Source organism: Aquarana catesbeiana, linkage group LG12, assembly GCF_042186555.1.
Source record: "Aquarana catesbeiana isolate 2022-GZ linkage group LG12, ASM4218655v1, whole genome shotgun sequence".
NCBI lineage: Eukaryota > Metazoa > Chordata > Amphibia > Anura > Ranidae > Aquarana > Aquarana catesbeiana.
The window spans coordinates 51,252,537-51,276,186 of record NC_133335.1 but is presented as its reverse complement, the minus strand read 5'-3'; the positions used below and the strand labels follow the sequence as shown (position 1 = coordinate 51,276,186).

At 42.0% G+C, this 23,650-nt stretch overlaps 1 protein-coding gene across 1 annotated transcript in view; it reads left to right on the top strand.

Annotated features, from left to right (window-relative positions):
- Positions 1-4,554: 4,554 nt before the first annotated feature.
- Positions 4,555-23,650, top strand: part of PPP1R9B (protein phosphatase 1 regulatory subunit 9B) — a 69,077-nt gene continuing 49,981 nt past the window's right edge. Inside the window, exon 1 of the mRNA XM_073607773.1 lies at positions 4,555-6,006. Coding sequence (XP_073463874.1) covers positions 4,858-6,006 — 1,149 coding nt within the window. The 5' untranslated portion in view covers positions 4,555-4,857. The remainder of the gene's footprint in view (positions 6,007-23,650) is intronic.

The window sequence follows — 23,650 nt, the reverse complement described above, 5'->3', positions numbered from 1 at the left end:
GGCTCTGCTGCAGCATACATCTGGTGAGAAAAAAAAGGCTAACAGCAGGAAAAAAAGCAGAGTGAGTAAAGAGATGACCCTATCGCTATGCTGCTACACTGCTGACCAATCAGACCAACCTGCTCTGCTGCAGTAAAGGTCAAGGACAAGGCTGCGCTGTCTGGCAGCATCTGGATCACAAGACTGCCGGGGCAGAATTACGCATCCTGCAGCAAGTACAATAATTTCCATGTATGTAGCTGTATATATATCTGTTTGCCTGGATTTCGGGGTTAAGGATCATGCAGGACTAACACTACTCTTACCTGTAGCTGCTCAAGTCGCAGCGGAGGCATGAGCAGTAAGAATTCACAATTCGCCTATTTTTTTCAAGATTTGTACTGCTGTTTTGATACAAGCGACCTGATTAATCTGCCCTATTATTTTCTAGGTCAGCGTGTCATCCCGATATCCCCAGAAAAACTATGAGCTTTGACCTCTTGACATATCCCCTTGGTAATGGCAATGTTCCCTTCCTGTTACCATGGCAACCTAATGCTTATACTCTATGGCGGCTCTCTTACCCCTGCACAACTTACAGCCAAAAACCTGTAAACCTCAATGGGACATGATAACAGGACTTATTACTATGTATTTTACAAATATCCATACATTTATAATCACTAATTAAAATGATAACTAAATAATATTCCCCAAAATAATCCCTACACATCCACTATTTAATAGCCTTGTGGTCTCTTTTTCATGAAATTGTTCCTTACTGTGTTTTTCTGCCCCCTTGTAACATCTTCAGTTAGCTCCCTAACCTCTCCTTCTCCTCCACCTCATTTCCGTTTTTACGGAACAAACAGCGGCCATTTGTTGCAGTCACTTGCATTACTCCATGCATACTACAAATCCCATAGTCTATAGGCCATAGTTCATCCTGGAAATAATTAAGAGAAGGGTGACTACTTTCCTACATACAGTGGGACCATGGAGAACGAATGTAACCAACCTCTAACAAGAAGATGGGTCACAAAAAAAAAAAAAAACTATCATAGGCGTGCCAGGTGTGCCTGGGCACACCCTAATCACCCCATGAAGCACAGATTCCCCCCCCCCCAAAGCTCCCCAAGGGGGCTCTAAAAAAATTGTAAAAAATAATAAAAAAATAAAATTGTAAAAAATAATACAAAAATAAGATCATAAAAAAAAAAAAAAAAAAAAAAACTACTGAAACCGTCCACTGCCACACTGACTCCAATCTCTGGCCTACTGATACCATCTACTGCCCTACTAACACCGTACATGTTTTAATACATTTTAAAATGTTTTTTACATTTATTTATAAGAGTGTGTGTGTATATATTGATGTACGTATATGTCTGTATATATACAGTTGTGCTCATAAGTTTACATACCCTAGCAGAATGACAGGTCGACTTGGCCTTGTGTTTTGGATCATTGTCATGCTGGAATTTCCAAGTATGTCCCATGTACAGCTTCCTGGCTGATGAATGCAAATGTTCCTCCAGTATTTGATAACATACTGCATTCATCTTGCCATCAATTTTGACCAAATTTCCTTTGTAGCTCACACATCCCCAAAACATCAGCGATCCACTTACGTACCTTTTATCATAGACCTTGTTGACTCCTCTCCGAATGTAGCATTTATGGTTGTGCCCAAAAAGCTCAATTTTGGTCTAATCACTCCAAATGACTTTGTGCCGGAAGGTTTGAGGCTTGTCTCTGTGCTGTTTGGCATATTGTAAGCAGATACTTTGTGGCATTTGCGTAGTAATGGCTTTCTTCTGGCGACTCGACCATGCAGCCCATCTTTCTTCAAGTGCGTCCTTATTGTGCATCTTGAAACAGCCACACCGCATGTTTTCAGAGAGTCCTGTATTTCACCTGAAGTTATTTGTGAGTTTTTCTTTGCATCCCGAACTATTTTTCTGGCAGTTGTGGCTGAAATTTTAGTTGGTCTACCTGACCCTGGTTTGGTTTCAACTGAACCCCTCATTTTCCACTTCTTGATTAGAGTTTGAACATTGCTGATTGGCATTCTCAATTCCTTGGATATCTTTTTATATCCCTTTCCTGTTTTATACAGTTCAACTACCTTTAACCGCAGATCCTTTGACAATCCTTTTGCTTTCCCCATGACTCAGAATCCAGAAACGTTAGTGCAGCACTGGATGCAAGCTGCAAGGGTCTGTCAGGAGTCCAGAAACTCATTGACCTTTTATACACACACACTAATTACAAGCAACCAGATCACAGGTGAGGATGTTACCTTTAATAGCCTTTAATAGCCATTCAAACCCCTTTGTGTCAAGGGGTTATGATGTTATCAGCCCAAAATCACCAGGGTATGTAACATTTGATCAGGGTCATTTGGGTAGTTTCTGTTGTCATTATGATTCAAAAAGAGTAAACACAGTTAAATAATAATAAATGGCTTCAGCCAAACACTAACCATGAGTGAAAGAAAAGTTTTTGTGTTATCATTCATATTCTCTAAAAAAATGGCCAAGAAATCATAAATTCTGCCAGGGTATGTAAACTTATGAGCACAACTGTATATTTATATATATATATATATATACACAGGTAGTTACCAAGTTACAAACAAGATAGGGTCTGTAGGTTTGTTCTTAAGTTGAATTTGTTTGTAAGTCGGAACAGGTAAATTTTTTAATTGTAGCTCCAGCCAAAACAATAATTTTTACGTTTTTTTGGATAGCATAGGGAAGGGTTTACACCCCTGTAACATTTGTTTTGCTGTCTGTGCCCCTGTCTAGAAGATTTCACCTCACTTTCTGTCCCTGTGACAATTGGATTTTGAAAATTTTTGGTTGTTGTGGAAACTAGGATTGGTGATAAAGCTCCAATGTGGACACCTTTATATATATATAAATAGCACTGTATCTATATCCTCTCTCTCTCTCTCTCTATATATATATAATATATCATTTTTTTTTCTTCTCCGTAATTTTTATGATATTGTTAACAGCTGCTGGTTAGGGCCCTTTCACACGTGTGCGACTTGGGACTGCAAAAGTCGTATGACAAGTCGTAATCCATGATTTCCAATGAGTACCGTTCATATCTGTGCAACTTTAAGTTGCAACGACTTCAAAGTAGTCCCTGCACTACTTTGGTCTGACTTTGATGCGACCTGGGGGTTTCAAGATTACACAGGCATTGCTTCAAGTCGCGTCACGGTCGCATCAAAGTCGCATGACTTTCAGGTCGTACAAGTGTGAAAGGGGCCTTAGAGCAGAACTTAACTCATCGATTTAACAGTTTTACCCAAAGCATGCTGTGAAAGACAACTGTCAAATCTCACTGTGCTGTCAACCGAACTATGAAGCCATCACATGACTGGTGGATGATCACTGATCACATGTACAGCACCATGGAAACTGCAAACCTAAACAGAAGCTAAGATGGCAGCTTCTTTGGCTGTAAAAGAGAGGAGGGTTTAGTTCTCCTTTAAAGAGGTAGGTACTTTTCACTTTACTTTTCTAAAAAAAACCTGCAAAAATGTTAAATATACATATATATATATATATGTATATATATATATATATATATATATATATATATATATATACATATACACATACACACACACACACACACACACACACATATATATATATATATATATAAAAATATATCTGAACAGTTGATTGGTTGCTGATCTTTTTACTAAATATTCCCACTAAGGACTTGTGTATAGGAGAAGCCTCATACAAGTCTATGTTAATGTGGTGTGAAGCAACTCAGAAGCAGCTTAAAATTATCCTAAATTCAAGCCAGTTTCTCCTATATACACGAACTCTAATGGGTAGTGATTTTAATGGAAAAAAAAGTAAATGATTGTTAAGACATTTTTGATTGGTTGTTTAGCACATTGCTTTAGAATGGTTCAATAAATGGATGGCGTCCTTACCTTATCAAACGGGGGTCTTAGGTTTGGAGCCTACTAGGGGCACTATTTGAAATTTATATGCTGTCCCCTTTTTTGGTTATCCTTCCTAGATCCAAAAAAGTACTAGTAGTTTAGGTATAACAAATACTGTATGAATGGCTCGTTAAGTTAGTAAAATGCACAGTAACCATCAGCAACAAATAACCAATAGCAACCCTGTTATGAGATTAAAGTGTCAAAATAATAATGTATTAAAGTGCATTATAAAATGTCTTGCAAACAATGTATGTATATATCTATCGAGAGATATATATATATATATATATATATATATATATATATATATATATCGATATACTGTATACAGAAAAAAAAATATATATATATATCTATATATATGCATTTGTGTGTGCGCATATCTGCACTTCCAGTATGTCTTGTCACTTTAAACGATTATTCACTCTCCTCTGCCAGCCCTCTAATACATTTTGACAGATGGATCACTCTTTTTTTCTCTAATCCCTTCCTCCCTCTCTGTTTTTGTTTCGTTCCAGCAATTCATCTCTCTGTAGGACCCTGCAGGAACCTTTTCAGATTACAGAAGGCAGGAAAAAAGGGAGAGCTCGAGAGAGGGGGAGTGATACAGAGAGAGGAGGGGGGGTCACACAGAGAAAGGAGGAAGGAGGATGTTGCTTTTCGTGATGCTAGTTTAGGCCAGGATGCATCAGCTCTAGTGACATGGTGGGGGACTGTGTCTGATAACGGTGCTCCATTGCCGGGCTACATCATCTCACAGCTTTGTGACACACCGGAAAGGATGCTCCAGTCTTGATGTGACAGACACAAAAACAGGAGGAGGCTGGAGGGAGAGGAGGAGGAGGAGGAGAGAAGAGGACTATGAGATCTGGGTACCCACATCCTACATCCCAAAAATGATGAAGACGGAGGGTAAGACCCCAAGTGGGGGAACCAGGAGTTCCTCACCGCACAGAAATGCCTATGAGGTTGGGGTGCAAAAGCTGCGCACAGGCAAAGATGGGGCGCCGGAGGCGGAATCCGAAGAAGCGCGCAAATCCAGGTGTAAATACGGTTCCAATGTGCACCGCATCAAGAACATGTTCCTGCAGATGGGGACAGTCCCAACAGGTAACGAAAACGAAGCTGGGAAACCAAAAGAGAAGCCATCCCGATTGACATTGCCGCGGGCCGGCAGTCTGAATGAAAACGTCAACCATAGCGCCCTGCTGAAGCTAGGAACCAGCGTTTCCGAAAGGGTAAGCCATTTCGATGCATCGGTAGATAAACCGGGCTCCAAACTGCAAGAGGCACGCCGGGTTTTTGAGAGGAACCTACAAGAGAAGGAGACCACCAACAGGATCTTCTTGCGTAAAGAGAGAGGTGGCTTCCAAGACCGCAAACTAGATGTCGTGGTGAGGTTCGGTGGGAGTACGGAGTCCCTTGACAAATTGGACACTGATGCCGTCTCACCCACGGTCAGCCAGCTGAGCGCAGTTTTCGAGAACGCTGACCTCCGCAATAACATTCACAAAGTTCCCCTCAAAAGCCCATCTAGCCGCAGAACGAGAGTTTTTCAGCCAGAAGCAACCAATGCCACCGAAGAGAAGAAACCTGCATCTAAAACCGTAGATGCTCCTCACAGGCCAACCTCAGTCCAGGAGATTTGTAAAATCAAGCCAGTGGAAGTGGAAGAAAGCGGTGAGTCAGAAACCGACGTGGTTAAGGAGGCAGAACCAGGAAAAGATGAAGGACCTGTCAACAACGCAACTGAGAATGGTGGGACAGAAGCTAAGGGGGTAACGGCGCGGGAAGCAGAGCTGGAGGAAGAAGTGGAAGCAGAAGCCGCAGATGAAGAATACAAGCGGGAAGACTGGTCCGAAGTTGAAGTAATAGAACTGAGTGCCTACAGTGGACTAGGGGAAGATTCAGGGGGCAGTGGTTTGGATGAAGATGAGGATGGTTTTTATGAACCGGTCACCAGTTGCCAAGAGATTGAGGGCCTCTCCGAAGAGGAGGAACCTGCTCCTGCACGGAAAATACGGTTCAGCACAGCACCCATTAAGGTAAGCCACCTGCAACTTCTTAGACTATTTCAGGTACTAGAGTATAGAAAATAGAGCACCAGTGACATAATTTGTTCTCTGCTTACTCCAGTTATAAGGTTGAAAATTTAAAAAAATGTATGCAAAATTCATAAACCTAAATGAAGTCTGCAGTATATTGTGATTTTAAGTCTTTACAAGGCAAGTAAATTATTTTCTTCTCCTGGATACATCCCATGGATCCACCAAAAGGTAACCTAAAGTCTTGTTGGCCAACCAGGCACCAAATCAGCCCTTTTACCATGACCTGTCCTTATTCTATCATGCTTATAAACTGTACAGTTTAACCAAAATCCCTCCGTCTGTATAGACAAGCACTAAATTCCAACATCATTATGTTTGTCATGTCAGCAATTAATGTGAGAGGCTCAAGAGCGTGTTTCCGACTTGGAATATAGGCCATAAATTCCCAGAGTCCTCTGCAATGAGACCAAGACTCAATTTATGTCAAGGCATCTAGCCTTGCTGAGTCTCCATGACAGCAAGAAATGGGGATCTATCTGGGCTGGCATTGTTGACACAAACAAGCTCGCTATCATGATATCACTGATGTTTAATCTACTGACCTCATCTAAACCTTAAATATGTATTCTATGGAATTAGAAGGAGAAGCAGTAGTGGCTTCTGCCCGCCTGCTTGTCCTTCTGTCTGGGTGTCTATGTGTAGATCAATCCTTCCAGCAGAGCTGGTGTTTTTCTCGGATTCATTACTATACAACACACTGAGCTGTTTGAGTGTAGGAAGTGTGTGTCTGTTTGACACTTCCTGCTGCGGGGACAGTGGCAGGCTGGCAGGGTGTGGGGGGGAGAGTCTCCCCCGCCCCCTCTACCCCCACGCTTCCTGTTATTGGGGCTATTAATGATATAGAGATTCCTGTACAGTGACACAGCTGCAAAGATGAATGTAGAGCTTATTATATATTGCATTTCTTTGGGTTTACTTCATAAGGCATACAGTAATGAAAAGAAAAAACGCAGCAAGCATAAAATAGTTGTCTATGGCCACTGGCACCCAGGGATGACCCTCCATGTTAAAAATTGTCATAGGTTTTAAATAGTGGTGCAAAAATAAACAACATAGTGTTACTTGGCCTTTTGGTATATGCTCAAATTTGACTGGTTATTATGTGTATGATAATCACCCAGGCATCCCAAACCAATCAATGGTACTAATCAGATCAGTAAAGGATGAAATCAGATTGGTTAGTAAGAGAAACGCATATTTTGCAAAGACATTATTTTAAAACAGAGGCCAAGCTGACTAGTGGTCCATCCTTACGCACCCACCGTAATCTTTGCCTGAATCTGCCTGTAGTGTGCATGCGGTTCTTTGACGCTTTAGCATAAAAGAGGTAGGGTTTGGGCCTATCCACAGGGAAATGTTCTAACAAGTTGATAGTCCTCCTTGTACAATTATGAGCACTTCTGGATGCCTCCAAACCTTATTATCACCCTACAGAACATGTCCAACAATCACAAGGGGTCTTCAAAAGCTGGAACTGGACTGTGAACCAAGACTGTTATTTGGTTTTCAGAGCTTGTTGAAAGGATCCCTATGCAATGACATTTATACTCAACATACTGGCCTGTCCATGCAAAACTGAAATTCCTGTGCTTGGCCGATGCCATCAGGTCAAAGTCACACTAGAACTTCTTTTATTAGTGGCAGAATTGTTAGCGGTTCACACACCTTCTCCTGCAATGTGGCTCCTTTGCTGGCTAAAGCAATCAATGGTACTAATCAGATGAGTAAAGGATGAAATCAGATTGGTTATAATGAGAAACAGCTATTTTGCAAAGAGATTATTTTAAAACAGAGGCCAGGCTGACAAGTGGCTCATCCTTACGGACCCACCATAATCCCACCGTAATGGTTCACATACACCTTCTCCTGCGATGTGGCTCCTTTGTTGGCCAAGCCAGCTAGATACCACTCTGACATTCTTGCTAGCGATCAAGGTTCTATAGTGTTTACGCAGGGTAGTAATGTCCAATAGGTAAACTGGCAGTTGCACCTTGGTGAGGTATCACCAGTGGCAAGATAACCAATGTATGGGCCTTAAAGTGGTTTTAAACCACATATATGAAATATGAACAAAGTGTTTTTCTCTATAGTGTGTACTTGTCTCAATTAAGAGCACTAAATGTCATTTCTGTTTGCTGCTTCGTTCCTTTGCTATCAGCAAGTTTTCCTGACACCAAGAGAAAAATGGTGACAGGAGAGGGAGCTTCAGCCCATTGAAAGCCTCATCTCTGTTCCTGTGTGAAGAGGGGTATGTCCCTTCACTTCAATCAGCTCTGGGAGCTCTCCTCTCTGAGCTCTGCAGAGTGTAACTTCAGCTCTCCATCCCTTTTTCCTGACACCTCAGGCAAGCTTTATAAGTTCTGGACTTTGAATGGATGTAGCGAACTCAAGACAGCAGATAAACAGGTATAACTTATGTAGGAGGATTTGTTTCATCTCTGTGTATCACCTGAGGTCAGTCTGGGAGGATTGAAGTATGGGGGGTTGCTCTTCATGATGCTTTTGTAAAGCTGCAAGTGTGGAAAGGTCATTGTGGTCCTTAGGGCAATGTCACATGAGGAATTCTGCTACTGGCAACATATCACCAAGAAAAACCTACCACTGATCTCCAAAGAATTGCTTCCTTGCTAGCCCAGAACACTGCCAAACCGTCCTTGCTAGTAAAGGGTAAGGATGAGCTTTGCATGCAGGTTAACTATGACTTTGACCCAAATCCAAGATGTTTGCAGCCTGCCGTTCATCTACTAAAAAATGTTACATAGTAAATAAAAACAGACACCTTTAAAATAATCCTTTAAAAAAAAAAACAAGTCCCATAATATAAATCTAACATCAATCACCACTGATATAGTTCCAATGCCCCAAGGTCACAAACACAATGACCTGTGCACGGCAATCCTCTCCTGCCAGTCCCCCAACGCAAATGGCAGTTCTGGGGAACCTGGCTGACGTCATTGACCAAATAGGGTCATGACCATTGTTGTTCATTGACATCAATCGGGATACCCTGACTGCTCTGTTAACAAACATAAGCAGGCAAGGGATCAGAAACCTTTTTGTTTGTCACTTTTGTTGGAGTACATCCTACGAGTACGCCACTTTACATTTTACATTTTAAGGCATGTATTTTAAATTTGCCCTTAAAGCCTTATTTAAAAAAACTTGCTCTGTGCCAAACAGTATTCTTTTTTAAACATTTTTTGAATTGGTACCTGTCTCAAATGGTAGTGTCCAGATACCCAAGTCCCTTTTCACCAAAAGCTTCCAAACGGGCCTTAACAAAGTACCGATACAACTCCCGTAGACTTTATTGGGGTTCAGGCACTATGTTTGGGGTTTGTGGATGTATTCGGGTAATGTCCAATAAACCAAACTTTGCTTGGTTTACTCATCATTAGTGAAGAGGCAGTGGGGGAGTAACATCTCGCTGGCCGGCTAGTGAGGTAGCAAACCCACAGAAACAGGTAGGTGGTCGATTAGTGATGCTGTTGTTGGCAAGTTGTCACCAACAACAGGATTGTTTGCATGACATGGCCCCCTAAACTGGTGATTGGTGATTCTACTGCTGGTGACAAGCATACAATTTTCTTAATGGGTGTTAGTCCCTAACTCCATCACTAATGTGGACCAAGTAAGCAGTTGGTGAAGCCTGAAAGGTCTGAACTGATGCATGCTCATTCCAGGTCAATGACTCACCAGGTAGTAAAGTGACAAACAAGATCCCACAGCCTGTACCTTGTAGAACTGACAGCTTTCTTTTAAACCACCTACCTGCTCCTTCCATCTGGCAGTAAGCTCTGGAGGCTGCACACACCAGCTATTGCAATTACGAGAAGGCCCACTCTCACTGCTAGATTCTTTCTTTTGTATTATGGGGGAGGAACACCTAAACACCCCCTGTGCTAGCATAAGTATTAAGACTCCAAGGTGCGTGAAATCAAGCTCAAATCTGTCTTGGAGGGATATTAGAGTCATCATACTGGAAGTTAGCGGTTAAGTCAGCCCACCAGCCTCCACTTACAATCACTACGATGAACCGACCATTTAAACAAATCTCTTTCGGAACATTTTTGAATCTGAATAGCATAGATCAGAAGACAAAAAGCGGTCAGTGTTGGGTAAAATAATTTTCTTCGTACTTATCGTTTTTCCTTACTTTTTTTGGTTTCACAATGGTGATGGGTTTTCATTTGTGAGACTACAACTCCCTGCATGCCTTGTAAAAAGAATAACGTTTTTTTTTTTTTTTTTATGTGGGAGTGATACACTAAAAGTAAATATAAATCATTCATATTGGAAATGTGATGTGATGATGTTTACCTGACTAAAATGATAAAATAGTTTTATATTTTAATTTTTTTGTCCCTGGCCATAATCAGTTCCCTTTAACTTATATTCGTACCTTTAATGGTGAAATAGGTTTTCTGCCTGCCCATACTGACCTCCTTTTTCTGAAAAGGCCTTTTTCTGGTTCAGAGATGGCCAAACAATGAGCACTTTAAAAAGGTTAGAATGGGCAGACAGCTAAATTCTCCTTTAAATCTCTGTTCTTGGATGTGTACGGAGGAGCACCCAGTACAAAAGTTCATCTCACTTATGCCCCGTACACACGGTCTGACTTTGTTTGGACATTCCGACAACGAAATCCTAGGATTTTTTCCGACGGATGTTGGCTCAAACTTGTCTTGCATACACACGGTCACACAAAGTTGTTGGAAAATCCGATCGTTCTAAACGCGGTGACATAAAACACGTACGTCGGGACTATAAACAGGGCAGTGGCCAATAGCTTTCATTCTTTATTTATTCTGAGCATGCGTGGCACTTTGTGTGTCGGATTTGTGTACACACGATCGGAATTTCCGACAACGGATTTTGTTGTCGGAAAATTTTATATCCTGCTCTCAAACTTTGTGTGTCGGAAAATCCGATGGAAAATGTGTGATAGAGCCTACACACGGGCAGAATTTCTGACAACAAGGTCCTATCACACATTTTCCATCGGAAAATCCGACCGTGTGTAAAGGGCATTAGAGGACTTTTTGAAACATTTAATGGTTAAGAGCATCAATGAAGCCAATGCATTTCAGGGGGAAAAAAGCCTCCTTCCTAAACAGGTCTTGAACAGTCAATATGAATAGAATCACCACCTTTATTGTCATTAGGAGATATCAAACCCTAACACAGGTCTTTGTGCAGTCTTTCGTAATTCTGTTATCCTTGACTGCTCAAGCCCTGAAGAGGGAAAAAGCAAAAGCAAACGTTTGTACCAGGGGCTTTACAGTGCACATCCAAGTTATGTGTTGAGCAATCCCTTTGTCGCTGTCAGAGTGGTACCTACCCAAGACCAGAACAGGGTCCACCTATACCATATTCTAATCATGGAAAAGCACCTTACAGTGGATCCATCAGAACTAACTTTCACTTCTACAAGTCCAGAGCTTTTATATACTGTACATATCATGTTTAACCTCTTGGTATTGATAGCACACAAATAGGAGGCCTCTCAGCGGCTGGGCCTTGGTGCCGAGTGCCAAGAGTGCTCGCCATGCGCATTCCTGGCACAGTTATCGGTGACTAACGCAAAGCTCTCCGATCATGTGTCTGCCATAATGCCGTCACGTGCCGCTAATCACAGCAGTCACATGATCATAAATCCCGCCCCACCTCCCGGCATCCAAAACTCCTTAAGGGGCCGGAAGGCGTTAAGGGTTAAATATACACTATGGGGTGGATTTACTAAAGGCAAATTTGACTGTGCACGTTGCAAAAAGGCTTAGTAAATAAAGAGAAGCTCTGCTGAGTTCCATCATCCAATCATGTGCAAGCACAAATGCAGTTTTTGTTATTTTCCTTGCATGTGATTGGGTATTCTTTGCAAAGTAAAGCTTCATCTCATTTACTAAGCTCTGGAGAAACTGCATATTCAAAGTGTACAAGCCTTTAGTAAATTCACTGAAAAAAACAACTAACTCCGCGCCAATGGTGTCAATAATTTTGGTGAATAAGTGAATCATATACATAAATTCAACCAGTGAAAAAAATATATAAATAAACATAAATCAAGCTGCTCCCCAACTTGAACATAAATGATCAAATGGTAGATAAGTAGATAGGGGGCGCTAGATAGTAAGATATAATAATTGGAGTGCAACAAAATTATGCTTAATTGAATACCTTAATTAATAAGGGAAATTAAATTATTATAATTATTAACAGTGAAGTTATTGCATAACCAACCAAAACAGTACATTGATAACAATGCCAATGGTAAATTATCACAACAGCAGTGAATAATAAGTTCTAGAGTGAAGTGATATCTTCCAAAATGTGCCAATTGCTTGCCGTTGATAAAAAAAGGTTCCGTCACCAGAAAGAAGAGAATACACCTTAGTTAAAAAGAGAGTCACTAGCGCTTATGCAGGATTGTGCCTGCTCACATGGACGGCTGGACACCTGGATGATGTTTTAGGCATGAACCCCTCCGATCCCAATCCTTCAAGCAATGGATATATGGGAAACAAACAAAGTCTCCATAGTGTAAAACCATTTATTAAGATGTTAAGATAACAATAAAAAGCCAAATGGCCGCTTACATTTGTAGATGCCTACCCGGCACTGGGGCTGCTCGTTTGTCAGGGTATGGTTGGTGTCAGAGACCCATCGCACCGCATCAATGGACGGCGTGCGTTCCACCCGGCGTGAGAGACAACCAGATAACCAGAAGTGGGAAAACAATCACGTGACCACGTACCGCTCCGACGTACATTTCGTTGTGAACGTCCTCAGGGAAGCGTCTCTGACACCAACCATACCCTGACAAACGAGCAGCCCCAGTGCCGGGTAGGCACCTACAAATGTAAGCGGCCATTTGGCTTTTTATTGTTATCTTAACATCTTAATAAATGGTTTTACACTATGGAGACTTTGTTTGTTTCCCATATATCCATTGCTTGAAGGATTGGGATTGGAGGGGTTCATGCCTAAAACATCATCCAGGTGTCCAGCCGTCCATGTGAGCAGGCACAATCCTGCATAAGCGCTAGTGACTCTATTTTTAACTAAAGGGGTCATTGGTATCTGGTAAGCAGATATCTATTACTTCAAGGTGTATTTTCATCTTTCTGGTGACGGAACCTTTTTTTATCAACGGCAAGCAATTGGCACATTTTGGAAGATATCACTTCACTCTAGAACTTATTATTCACTGCTGTTGTGATAATTTACCATTGGCATTGTTATCAATGTACTGTTTTGGTTGGTTATGCAATAACTTCACTGTTAATAATTATAATAATTTAATTTCCCTTATTAATTTTAGTAAATTCACCCCTTTGTGTACATGGAAAGTAGCCATAACTTTATCTAAAACTAATTTTAAAAATACACTACAGCATGCATGTAAACACGTGCAAGTCATGGGAAGTATTACATTCAGGGAAATGTCATAATGTGTACTCCGAGAAAACAAACTGGAGCCTGTATATAATGGGTGTACTAATGGGAAGAATTTGTGTTTGCACATAGCAACCAATCAACTTCCAGCTATCGTCTTTTCCGCTGTCCAGATGTAAATTGGAAATGCAGATGGCAACAGAACAATAACAATGTATCATTAAGCTCTAACCCTGGGTAAAAATAACTCAATCCATAGTCCAGTCGTGGCAGAGAAACAACCTAAAATAGCTCTATTTATGCATAATCGTGATTAAATCTGTAAATCTCAAAGATTCAACTAAATCTTTGAGCTATACAGATTTCTTGATTATGGCTGATGCACGTAGGCACAGAGGGCTGTACGGCATAGAAAATGGCCGTATTTCTGTGCCCAGGTGGATCACGAATTCCCTACTGACTAAAATGGACGTCACTTGTGTGAAAAGGCCCTTACTCATATCAGCTCACGCACATGGGTGCATAGGGCCATACAGCTCCAAACACGGTCATAGGTGTTTCGTACAGCCGCCTGTACAAATCAATGACAGGATGCAGCTGTACACTGGAAAATGCAGATGTGAGTGTATACATGCGTAGAAGTATGGATGTACATCCCTGGATACAGGCACTCTGTGTCCAGGGGAGTAATTCTGTACCTGTTCATGCATATGCATGTATCTAAGTTTACCAGCGTACAGTCACATCCTGTAATTGATTTGTACAGGTTGCTGTATGCAACACCTGCGATAGCCAGGCACAGAAATATGGCCCATATGGCTCTATGCATCAATGTGCATGAACCCTTATGAGTAAGGCAGGCCATAGATAACGGTTTGCAGGAAAGAAATTTGCACGATCCCCCCCATCAACACAGGCAATTGTCTTCGCCCAGGGGAAGGTAAAGCCGTCACCGTAGGGAGAAGACAGTGATGATCGCTAGCAGATATAGCAGCTGCTAATCGCAAGTTAATCCAGCAGACTGAATGTACCCAAGTTGATTAATCGGTTAACTTGGTACATTCAGCCTGCCCATTAATGGTTTGAATCTCGGCCAGTTCCGGGTGAACTGGCCAAGATTCGAACCGTTTATGGCCGGCCTAAGGGCCCTTTCATGCAAGTGGTGTTCATTTTGGTCAGCAGGGAATCCATAAACAGATCCCTTGCTAAATCAGAGCAGAACGGAATAGATGTCACTCTTGTAACACCCATGTCCCCTCAGGTTTTCCTCCAGTTTCGGGCTTCCTCCAGCCTGAAACTAAGCCCATAATTGGTCTACGGGCCAGTGGATTTAAGCTATAATGCATCTCTTTGCATCCTTTTACCTCAGATCTGTCAAGTTTAGGTCCAGTAAAACAGAAAAGGATGCATCGGATCTAGGCAGACTTGAAGGTACATGTTTGTTTGAAGCCACCTACCCATAACAACCATGGAGCTTCCATTCAGATCCATCTGAAAACTGAAAGCAGATCTGATCGGGCCTCCTGTGTGAAAGGACCCCAAGCAGAGCTATTTTATGTTGTATCTCTTCCTTTATTAGACTGTGGTGTGAATTATTTATTGGCGCTAACTGATACATTGTTATTGTTTCTTATACTAGATTAGTGGAGATTGGTCTAGTTCAGTTAAACTGCTGGATACATATTTTTTTATGTCCTAGAGCAGGGGTGTCCAAACTTTTTTCAAATAGGCCCAGATTTGATGAAGTGAACATGCGCGAGGGACGACCATTTTGCCTGACATTCTTTGAACCAATAAAATGAAATGCATATTAACTAATACACTGCCCAACAAGAATTCTCTTGCCTTTGTGGCTGTGTGTGGTGAAGAGTCAAAGGATGAGCTTGGGCATGTTATTTGGATATACTGTATTTATTGGCGTGTAACACGCACAGGCGTATAACACACACCTTCACTTTAAGAGGGAAGTTTCAGGAAAAAACTAAAATTTTAAATAAATAACTGTGAAGCAAAATAAGGGTCAGTGCCCATCAATGCAGCCTAATCAGTGCCCATCTGCAGCCTCACCATTGCCATGAATGCAGCCTCACCATTGCCATAAATGCAGCCTCGCCATTGCCATAAATGCAGCTTCACCATTGATATGAATGCAGCCTCACCATTGACACGAATTCAGCCTCACCATTGACAGGAATGCAGCCTTACCATTGCCATGAATACAGCCTCAGCATTGCCATGAATGCAGCCTCACCATTGCCAGGAATTCAGCCTCACCATTGACATGAATGCAGCCTCACCATTGACATGAATGCAGCCTCACCATTGACATGAATGCAGCCTCACCATTGCAATGAATGCAGCCTCTGAATGGAGCCTCACCATTGCCATGAATGCAGCCTCACCATTGCCATGAATGCAGCCTCTAAATGCAGCCTCACCATTGCCATCAGTGCAGCCTGATCCATGCCCATCTGCAGCCTCGGAGGGGACAGGGAGGGGGCGGGACGAACACCAACAGATTACATACAGGAGTATCTCCTGTTTACTCGGCGGCCTCTTTAATACAAAGTCCCACCTCCTATTATAGACAGAACAGTCGTCCAATGCCAGCCCAGGAGATGGGGCTTCCTATTACAGAGGCCGCCGAGTAAACAGGAGATTCTCCTGTATGTGATCTGATGGCACTCGTCCCGCCCCTTCCCTGTCCCCTCCGAGGAATGATAAATACAGTTCGTTGGGGGCCACAAAAGATATATATATCCAAATTACCAGTGGGGCCGTATGAAACCAGACCACGGGCCGCAATTGGTGGGAAGAACTTTGGACATGCCTGTCCTAGAGTGTGCCGAAGAAACCAGTTTGTGTATTTCCTGACAGATACTAATGGGTTGCTAAGGGCAACAAGAAATTTTCCTGCCAGCATGCTCGTTATTCAAAAGCCTCCTTTAGAGTTGCTATGGAAATACCTATGCCCAGGATGCAGCCTACACCTCCTTGGTATCCCAAAAATACTGCAGTGGCATCCACAAATGAAGTTTAGGGTATCCCAGTGATCAGATATCTGTTGAGAACTTTTTTGTTCCTCAGAAATACACACAGGAGCTGCTGCACCCCAAAATGATTTAGCCTATAAAGGTCTTCTGACTAGAGTCCATGTTTGACAATGTAATAAGGATTCTGGGCAACACAAAGTCTTCCTGCTATTATATCTTTCTTCCATCAACCCCATACTAACTGGTCCACTCTATCAAAGCAAAGAGAAATGTGAAAGTAGAAAGTACACTTGTCCATAGCAACCAAGTCGATTTCAGTCAGTCATGATTGATATACATTGCTACACTGTACACAATAGGCCGGTAACCTTACAAAAGGGAGAGCCTGTAAAGTTGTAGTCTAAGCTAACAACGGAAATGAAGTTTATGTACCCATCATGTGATAGGCTGTGGTTAACAAGCTGTGATGTATAAGATAGAGCGGTGTCACCAGTAAACACACAGCCGGCTGAGCTGTGTTTATGTCTTATGCAAACTAGTATTATGTTTTGTCATGCGGAAATACTCGCCTCATAGTATAAGGCATAAGTATGGAGGATCTGCCCAATGATTGTCACTTATTTCCAAGAACGTATGACATTTTATATATCATTTGATTACATTAAACCTGGTTTGGACTGTGGTATTGAAATTCTTACACACTTGTATTATTCTATATAATTTCTGCTCAACTTTGGTCATCAAGGACAGGGGTCTCCAAACTGTGGCCCGAGGGCCAGATGTGGCCCTATGCTAGCCTTTATTGGGGCACAATTCCATCCACTGATATGAGGCACTATTCCTCTCACTGTCACCAACAATAGGGCACTATATCTTCCACTGATACCAATGATGGAATACTATTCCTCCTACTAATAGGGGGAATACTCCTCCTATTGACCACCAACCCTGACGCCATATTTATTCTCACTGATGCTGGGCCCGTGACATTTTCTGCCCCTGCTGGCCAGAATCCGGCCCTCCAAAAGTCTGAAGGACAATAAAGTGGCCCTTTGTTTGAAAAGTTTGGAGACCCCTGATCAAGGGTATAGGGAGCCAGTAAGTTGTGCACAAGGGCTTACAGTCATTTGAAGGGCTTTAAAGATCAGAACTTGTGGAATGGCAGCCATCTCTCCAGATGGGCCCATTCAAACTATTTTCCAGGGGCGTTTTTCTGCACTTGACCAACGCCAGTTGGTCTCAAGGGCACTAAGAAAACAATTATTTTCTATGTGCCCCGTTCGCACTGCAATGCTGCCTTCACCATGCACCATTGCTCATCTGAAGTCACCGTCCATTTTTGCACCACAGCATTCAATGCACTTAAATTGTCACTTTAACATACAGTGCATCACACCTCTTTATGACCAATAGGGCCTTGTCTCTATCATTTGCAGTGTCTCATTCCTCTCCATAACATACAATGCCTCATCCCTCTCTATTAGGACCTGTTCACAATAGGAGGTCTAGCATGTCACTTTTTCGGGCAGCCCATTAGTTTCAATGCTTAAATGTGCATGAAATGTGCAAAAAAGTGAAGGCATGATTTTTAAATTTGCCCTGCACCATAGCGCATGGTACTGTGCAGGGTGGATCTGATTTCAATCAAGTTAATTTAAATCACGATTTTTAAAGAGCAACTGTCATGTCTGTCCCGCAGCAGATCCTCCTCTGACCCGCTGTTGACTCACCGACAGTCCCATTCACTTTAATGGGACGGCTGGTGTTGCAGGAAGTGACACAACAAGGTGAGGGACGTAGCATCAGGCGAGTGGATTCCTGCTAACAGGCTCTGTCATGATGGATCTGAAATGACTGGTGCTCTTTAAATGTAAGGACTTATTCTTAGTAGTAGTTGAAATCTTTAATATTTGCAAACAAAATGAAGGTTTCCTATTTAGGATAATAAGCTGTCAGTTTAGTAAAACAGCCATATCAGAACGAATTCAACCATACAGTATGTAGTCTACGTAATTTGCAAAACAATGGGATAAAGGAATATTCCTGAACTTTGTTTTATCTCATGGTTTCTGTGAAATTGTGTGCATGCATCAATGCAGTGCATGTTACCTCAGCTTGCAGAGCTTGGATTCATTGAATGAGTTTACCAAAAATGTAAATATTGCAGAATATACAGCCTCATGTTACATAACTAAGCTCCATTTCATACTGAATAAACTAAATGATTAATGTATCTTAAATAGAAAACTAGCTTTAGATTTTTACTCCAAAAGCATTTTATTAAAATAAATTTGATAAAAATCAAAAAAATCGATTTAACTTAAAAAAAATCTGATTTAAATAAAAAAAATCAGATTAAAAAAAAAAAATGTAAACAATCATTGATTCTATCCACCCTGGTACTGTGGTACAATGCGTTTTTGCGTTCGCTATTGCACACATTTGAAAGATGCGTGGGGTCTGCAAAGGGGCAGCATGTTTTGTGCAGCGCAGGAAAGTGGGTAATTTTGCATTCCTGAACCGAACCTGGTGTGAACAGAGCCTTACACACAGTGCCTCATCCCTCTTTATTAAACATAGTACCCCATCCCTTTCTATTGAACACAGCCACTTATTCTTCGCTTTTACACAAAGTGCCTCATCTTTCACAATTGTATGTAGTTTATCATCCCTCTCTATTACATGCAGTGCCTCAGCTCTCTTTATTACATGTGTCTCAGCCTTTTCCATTACATGCAGTATCTCAGCCCTCTTTATTACATGTAGTGTCTCAGCCCCTTTTATTACATGTAGTGTCTCAGACCCTTTTATTACATGCACTGTTTCAGCCCTTTTATTACATGCAGTGTCTCAGCCCTTTTTATAACATGCAGTGTCTTGGCCCTCTTTATTATATGCAGTGTCTCAGCCCTCTTTATTACATGTAGTGTCTCGGCCCTCTTTATTACATGCAGTGTCTCGGCCCTCTTTATTACATGCAGTGTCTCAGCCCTTTTTGATACATGCAGTGTCTCGGCCCTCTTTATTACATGCAGTGTCTCGGCCCTCTTTATTACATGCAGTGTCTTGGCCCTCTTTATTACATGCAGTGTCTCGGCCCTCTTTATTACATGCAGTGTCTCGGCCCTCTTTATTACATGCAGTGTCTCAGCCCTCTTTATTACATGCAGTGTCTCCGCCCTCTTTATTACATGTAGTGTCTCGGCCCTCTTTATTACATGCAGTGTCTCGGCCCTCTTTATTACATGCAGTGTCTCGGCCCTCTTTATTACATGCAGTGTCTCGGCCCTCTTTATTACATGCAGTGTCTCGGCCCTCTTTTTTACATGCAGTGTCTCGGCCCTCTTTGTTACATGCAGTGTCTCGGCCCTCTTTGTTACATGCAGTGTCTCGGCCCTCTTTATTACATGCAGTGTTTCGGTCCTCTTTTTTACATGCAGTGTCTCATCCCTCCTTTTTACATGCAGTGTCTCGGCCCTCGTTTTTACATGCAGTGTCTCGGCCCTCTTTATTACATGCAGTGTCTCGGCCCTCTTTATTACATGCAGTGTCTCGGCCCTCTTTATTACATGCAGTGTCTCGGCCCTCTTTATTACATGTGGTGTCTCAGCCCTCTTTATTACATGCAGTGTCTCATCCCTCTTTATTACGTGCAGTGTCTCAGTCCTCTTTATTACGTGCAGTGTCTCGGCCCTCTTTTTTACATGCAGTGTCTCGGCCCTCTTTATTACGTGCAGTGTCTCGGCCCTCTTTTTTACATGCAGTGTCTCGGCCCTCTTTATTACATGCAGTGGCTCAGCCCTCTTTACTACAGGCAGTGTCTCAGCACTGTTTTTTACATGCAGTGTCTCAGCCCTCTTTACCACATGCAATGTCTCATCCTTTTTATTACATGCAATGTCTCATCCCTCTCTATTACACACAGTGTATCAGCCCACTTTATTACATGCAGTGTCTCATCCTCTCTATTAAATGCAGTCTCAGCCCTCTTTACTACATGCAGTGTCTTAGCCCTCTTTATTATATGTTGTGTCTCAGTTCTCTTTACTACATGCAGTGTATCAGCCCTCTTTATTACATTCAGTGTCTCAGCCCTCTTTGTTACATGCAACATCTTAGCCCTCTTTATTACATACAATGATTCATGCCTCTTTATTACAAGCAGTGTCTAATTTCTCGCAATTTAAATGCAGTGCCTCATCGGTTTCTATTACTTACAGTAACTCATGCCTCACTGCTATACGCATGACCTAATCCCCCTCTACCACATACTATGGCACATGCCTCCTTATTAATGTTTGCCCCTTTCACACACCTTTTATAATTTTGATTATACAACCTACACAGGTTAGGTTAAATGATTCAAAGACTGTAAGAGAATTGTTTGAAAGAACCAATTGTAAAATGTGTGTCCAAAAATAATCTGTCTGGACATTTTACAATCTGATCTATACTGTGTAAGGTCCGACCTAGGCAACTCAATACATTTAAAGGAAATCTATGGTCACAGCATACACTTTCATTTTGTCAGCATTGTAATAGTAATACAAACAATAGTCAATAGAAGCATTTTTGAAAAACCTTATTTTATGTTGTGAGTGCTGCCTGTCTGCTGGCCATCTCTTTTCAAAACTTTCTGAATTCCTTGCATGGTTTGCAGCTTCTCCTCTGTTGTTTATTTTCCATTTATATGGACTACATATCCCATGGTACCTTGCTGCCTGCAAGCAGTGATTCCTGTACTTACTCCACCTCCTAAAACTCCTCCTCTCAGCACCTCTGTATTCACAAGGAAGGCTCTGTGAAATGTGTGACACAGCAGTGTGTATATGCAGGCATAGTGCTGACTTGTCACAAGGTAATAACGTATGGGGATCTTCACAAAGTAAGTTTACAAACTTTAGCATTGTTCAGAGTAATAGGAGCAAGCTATAAATAATTGAACTACAATGTGGAAATGAATATATGATTTTACATTTTGACCATGGATACACTTTAAAGTGGCGCAATGATATCATTCCCACTCATGCGCGTGGGTGCCGGCAGTCATGGCATGGGCCCTGAAGAAACGGCATGGGTGGGCCGTTCCTTCAGTGCCCATGCGCCGATGACGTTGGCCGCAGAGTATATAGTAAATATCTCCTAAACGGTGCAAGTTTAGGAGATATTTAAAGTACCTACAGGTAAGCCTTACTATAGGCTTACCTGTAGGTACAATTAAAGAGGAAGACTTTATTTCCTTCATTGTATGCATTAAGGTGAAAAACCTTCTGTGCTGCAGCTCCCCCCAGAGCCCCCCTTTTTCTTACCGGAACCCGATTCGATCCACGAGCACGAGCGCAGCGGCTCCAACTGCTCTCTCATTGGACAAATTGATAGCAGCAGGAACCATTGGCTCCCATTGCTGTCAATCAAACCCAGTGACACGGGGGGCGGGGCTGACTCCCGCTGTCTGTGTCAATGGACGCAGCAGCGGGACTCAGGAGGGCTTTCCATGGGGGCACCCGATGAAGAGGAGGAGACTGGAGCGCCAGCAGGGCACCCCAGAAAAAGAGGATCGGGGCTGCTCTGTGCAAAACGATTGCACAGAGCAGGTAAGTATAGGCATGTTTGTTATTTTTATATAAAAAAAAAACAAGGGTTTGCAACCCCTCTAAATCGAAACACCTTCACCCTACATTTTTGTTGGTAAATCCACTTCAGATTGCATAATATGGTTGAAAGTGCACAACTATCTTTAATCTAATATTGTTCAGACTAATTCAATTGATGTTTTATACAGCCTCATCCAAATTTTATAAATGCATTTGCCCATATGTACTCCCACAGAGCTTATTATTTTGTACATTTCTAAAACGTAGTGAGCATGGCTAAGCAGGCACGGTCAGGTGTTCAGGAGGTGATTTTGACGCTTCCTAAATGCCGGTTCTTTTTATTTATTTTTTAATGGGAGTGATGCGCCACAACCACAAGCCAAGCGTTTGGCTTGCTCTTGCGGTGTGGCCCAATTGACTTAAATGGCAACATGTCAACTCAACACGTTGCGTTAAATTTGCACTGGTCGCTGCACTTGAACAGCCCCCCTCCAGCTGTATCGTAATCATTTGACGGGCGGACGGGGCCAGTAAAACTACTGCTTAACCACCCACAGTATATTTACCCTCGGGTAAATATAGAGAAGAACCTTCAGCTTCTGAGTGTCCACCACTATGGATCACCACTAAGGAGGGCCAGGGCTAAGGGATTTTATAGTAAGTAAAAGTAGTCAAGATTTTAATAGAATTTCTGCTACTTATTTCCAGGTTACCTGCTTATACATGTCCCGTTGTTCCCAGTCTGAAAGATAATTAGATTTAGATTTAGTTCCAACTAGGCCAGTTGGCTGGTAAAAGTGTTAAAGGATAAATTAACCTTTAAAAAACAGGAACCTGGAAAACATTGCACCAGCAATCAGCAGATCGCTGATACCATGCAGGACTCCTGTAGACTGTCAGTTTAAGCTGTCTGGCCGTACATCATACGGCCAGGCAGTTTCACCCGGACAGGAAGACTCAATGAACTACCACAGCACTCAACAGCGCCCTGGTAGTTCTTAGGAACTACAAGCCTACAGGCGTGAAGGCTTTCGGTACTTGTAGTTCATTCATTCACAGAACTCTCTGAATAAATTATGCGGCCATGTGACAGCTGGTACGAGGAACTTCTTGTACTGATGTCACACAGAGGCAGCAGACCCTTGAACAGCTGCAGGAGCAGGAACATGTTACATGTTCCACCCTAAAAACGGGTGGAACATGTAACATGTTCCCAAAGGTGAACTTATTCTTTAAGGGTGGATAACTGCACACCCTGAAAAGATAAAGCTTCAACTTCTTTATTGAATATTGAATAGATTAAAATCCTTGGGCAACGGTACAGCTACACAGAGAAACCAGGTTGATGTGTTTTATGTCCACAGACGCTTAATGGTGTTGTTATGATTATCACTATATCTACAATTCATGATACATTAGTGTGATGGTCAGTGGGAAGAATGCTCCTTACACTTGTGTTCATTGGGAAGAATTACCCCCTTACAGATAGCTAAAAAGATCAATGGTATTATTGGGAACCTATCTGAGAAGTAGAAATTGCTCATTGCTTAAAGAACCCCTAGAAACCTCTGGAGGAACCCTAGTTGAAAACTCTGAACC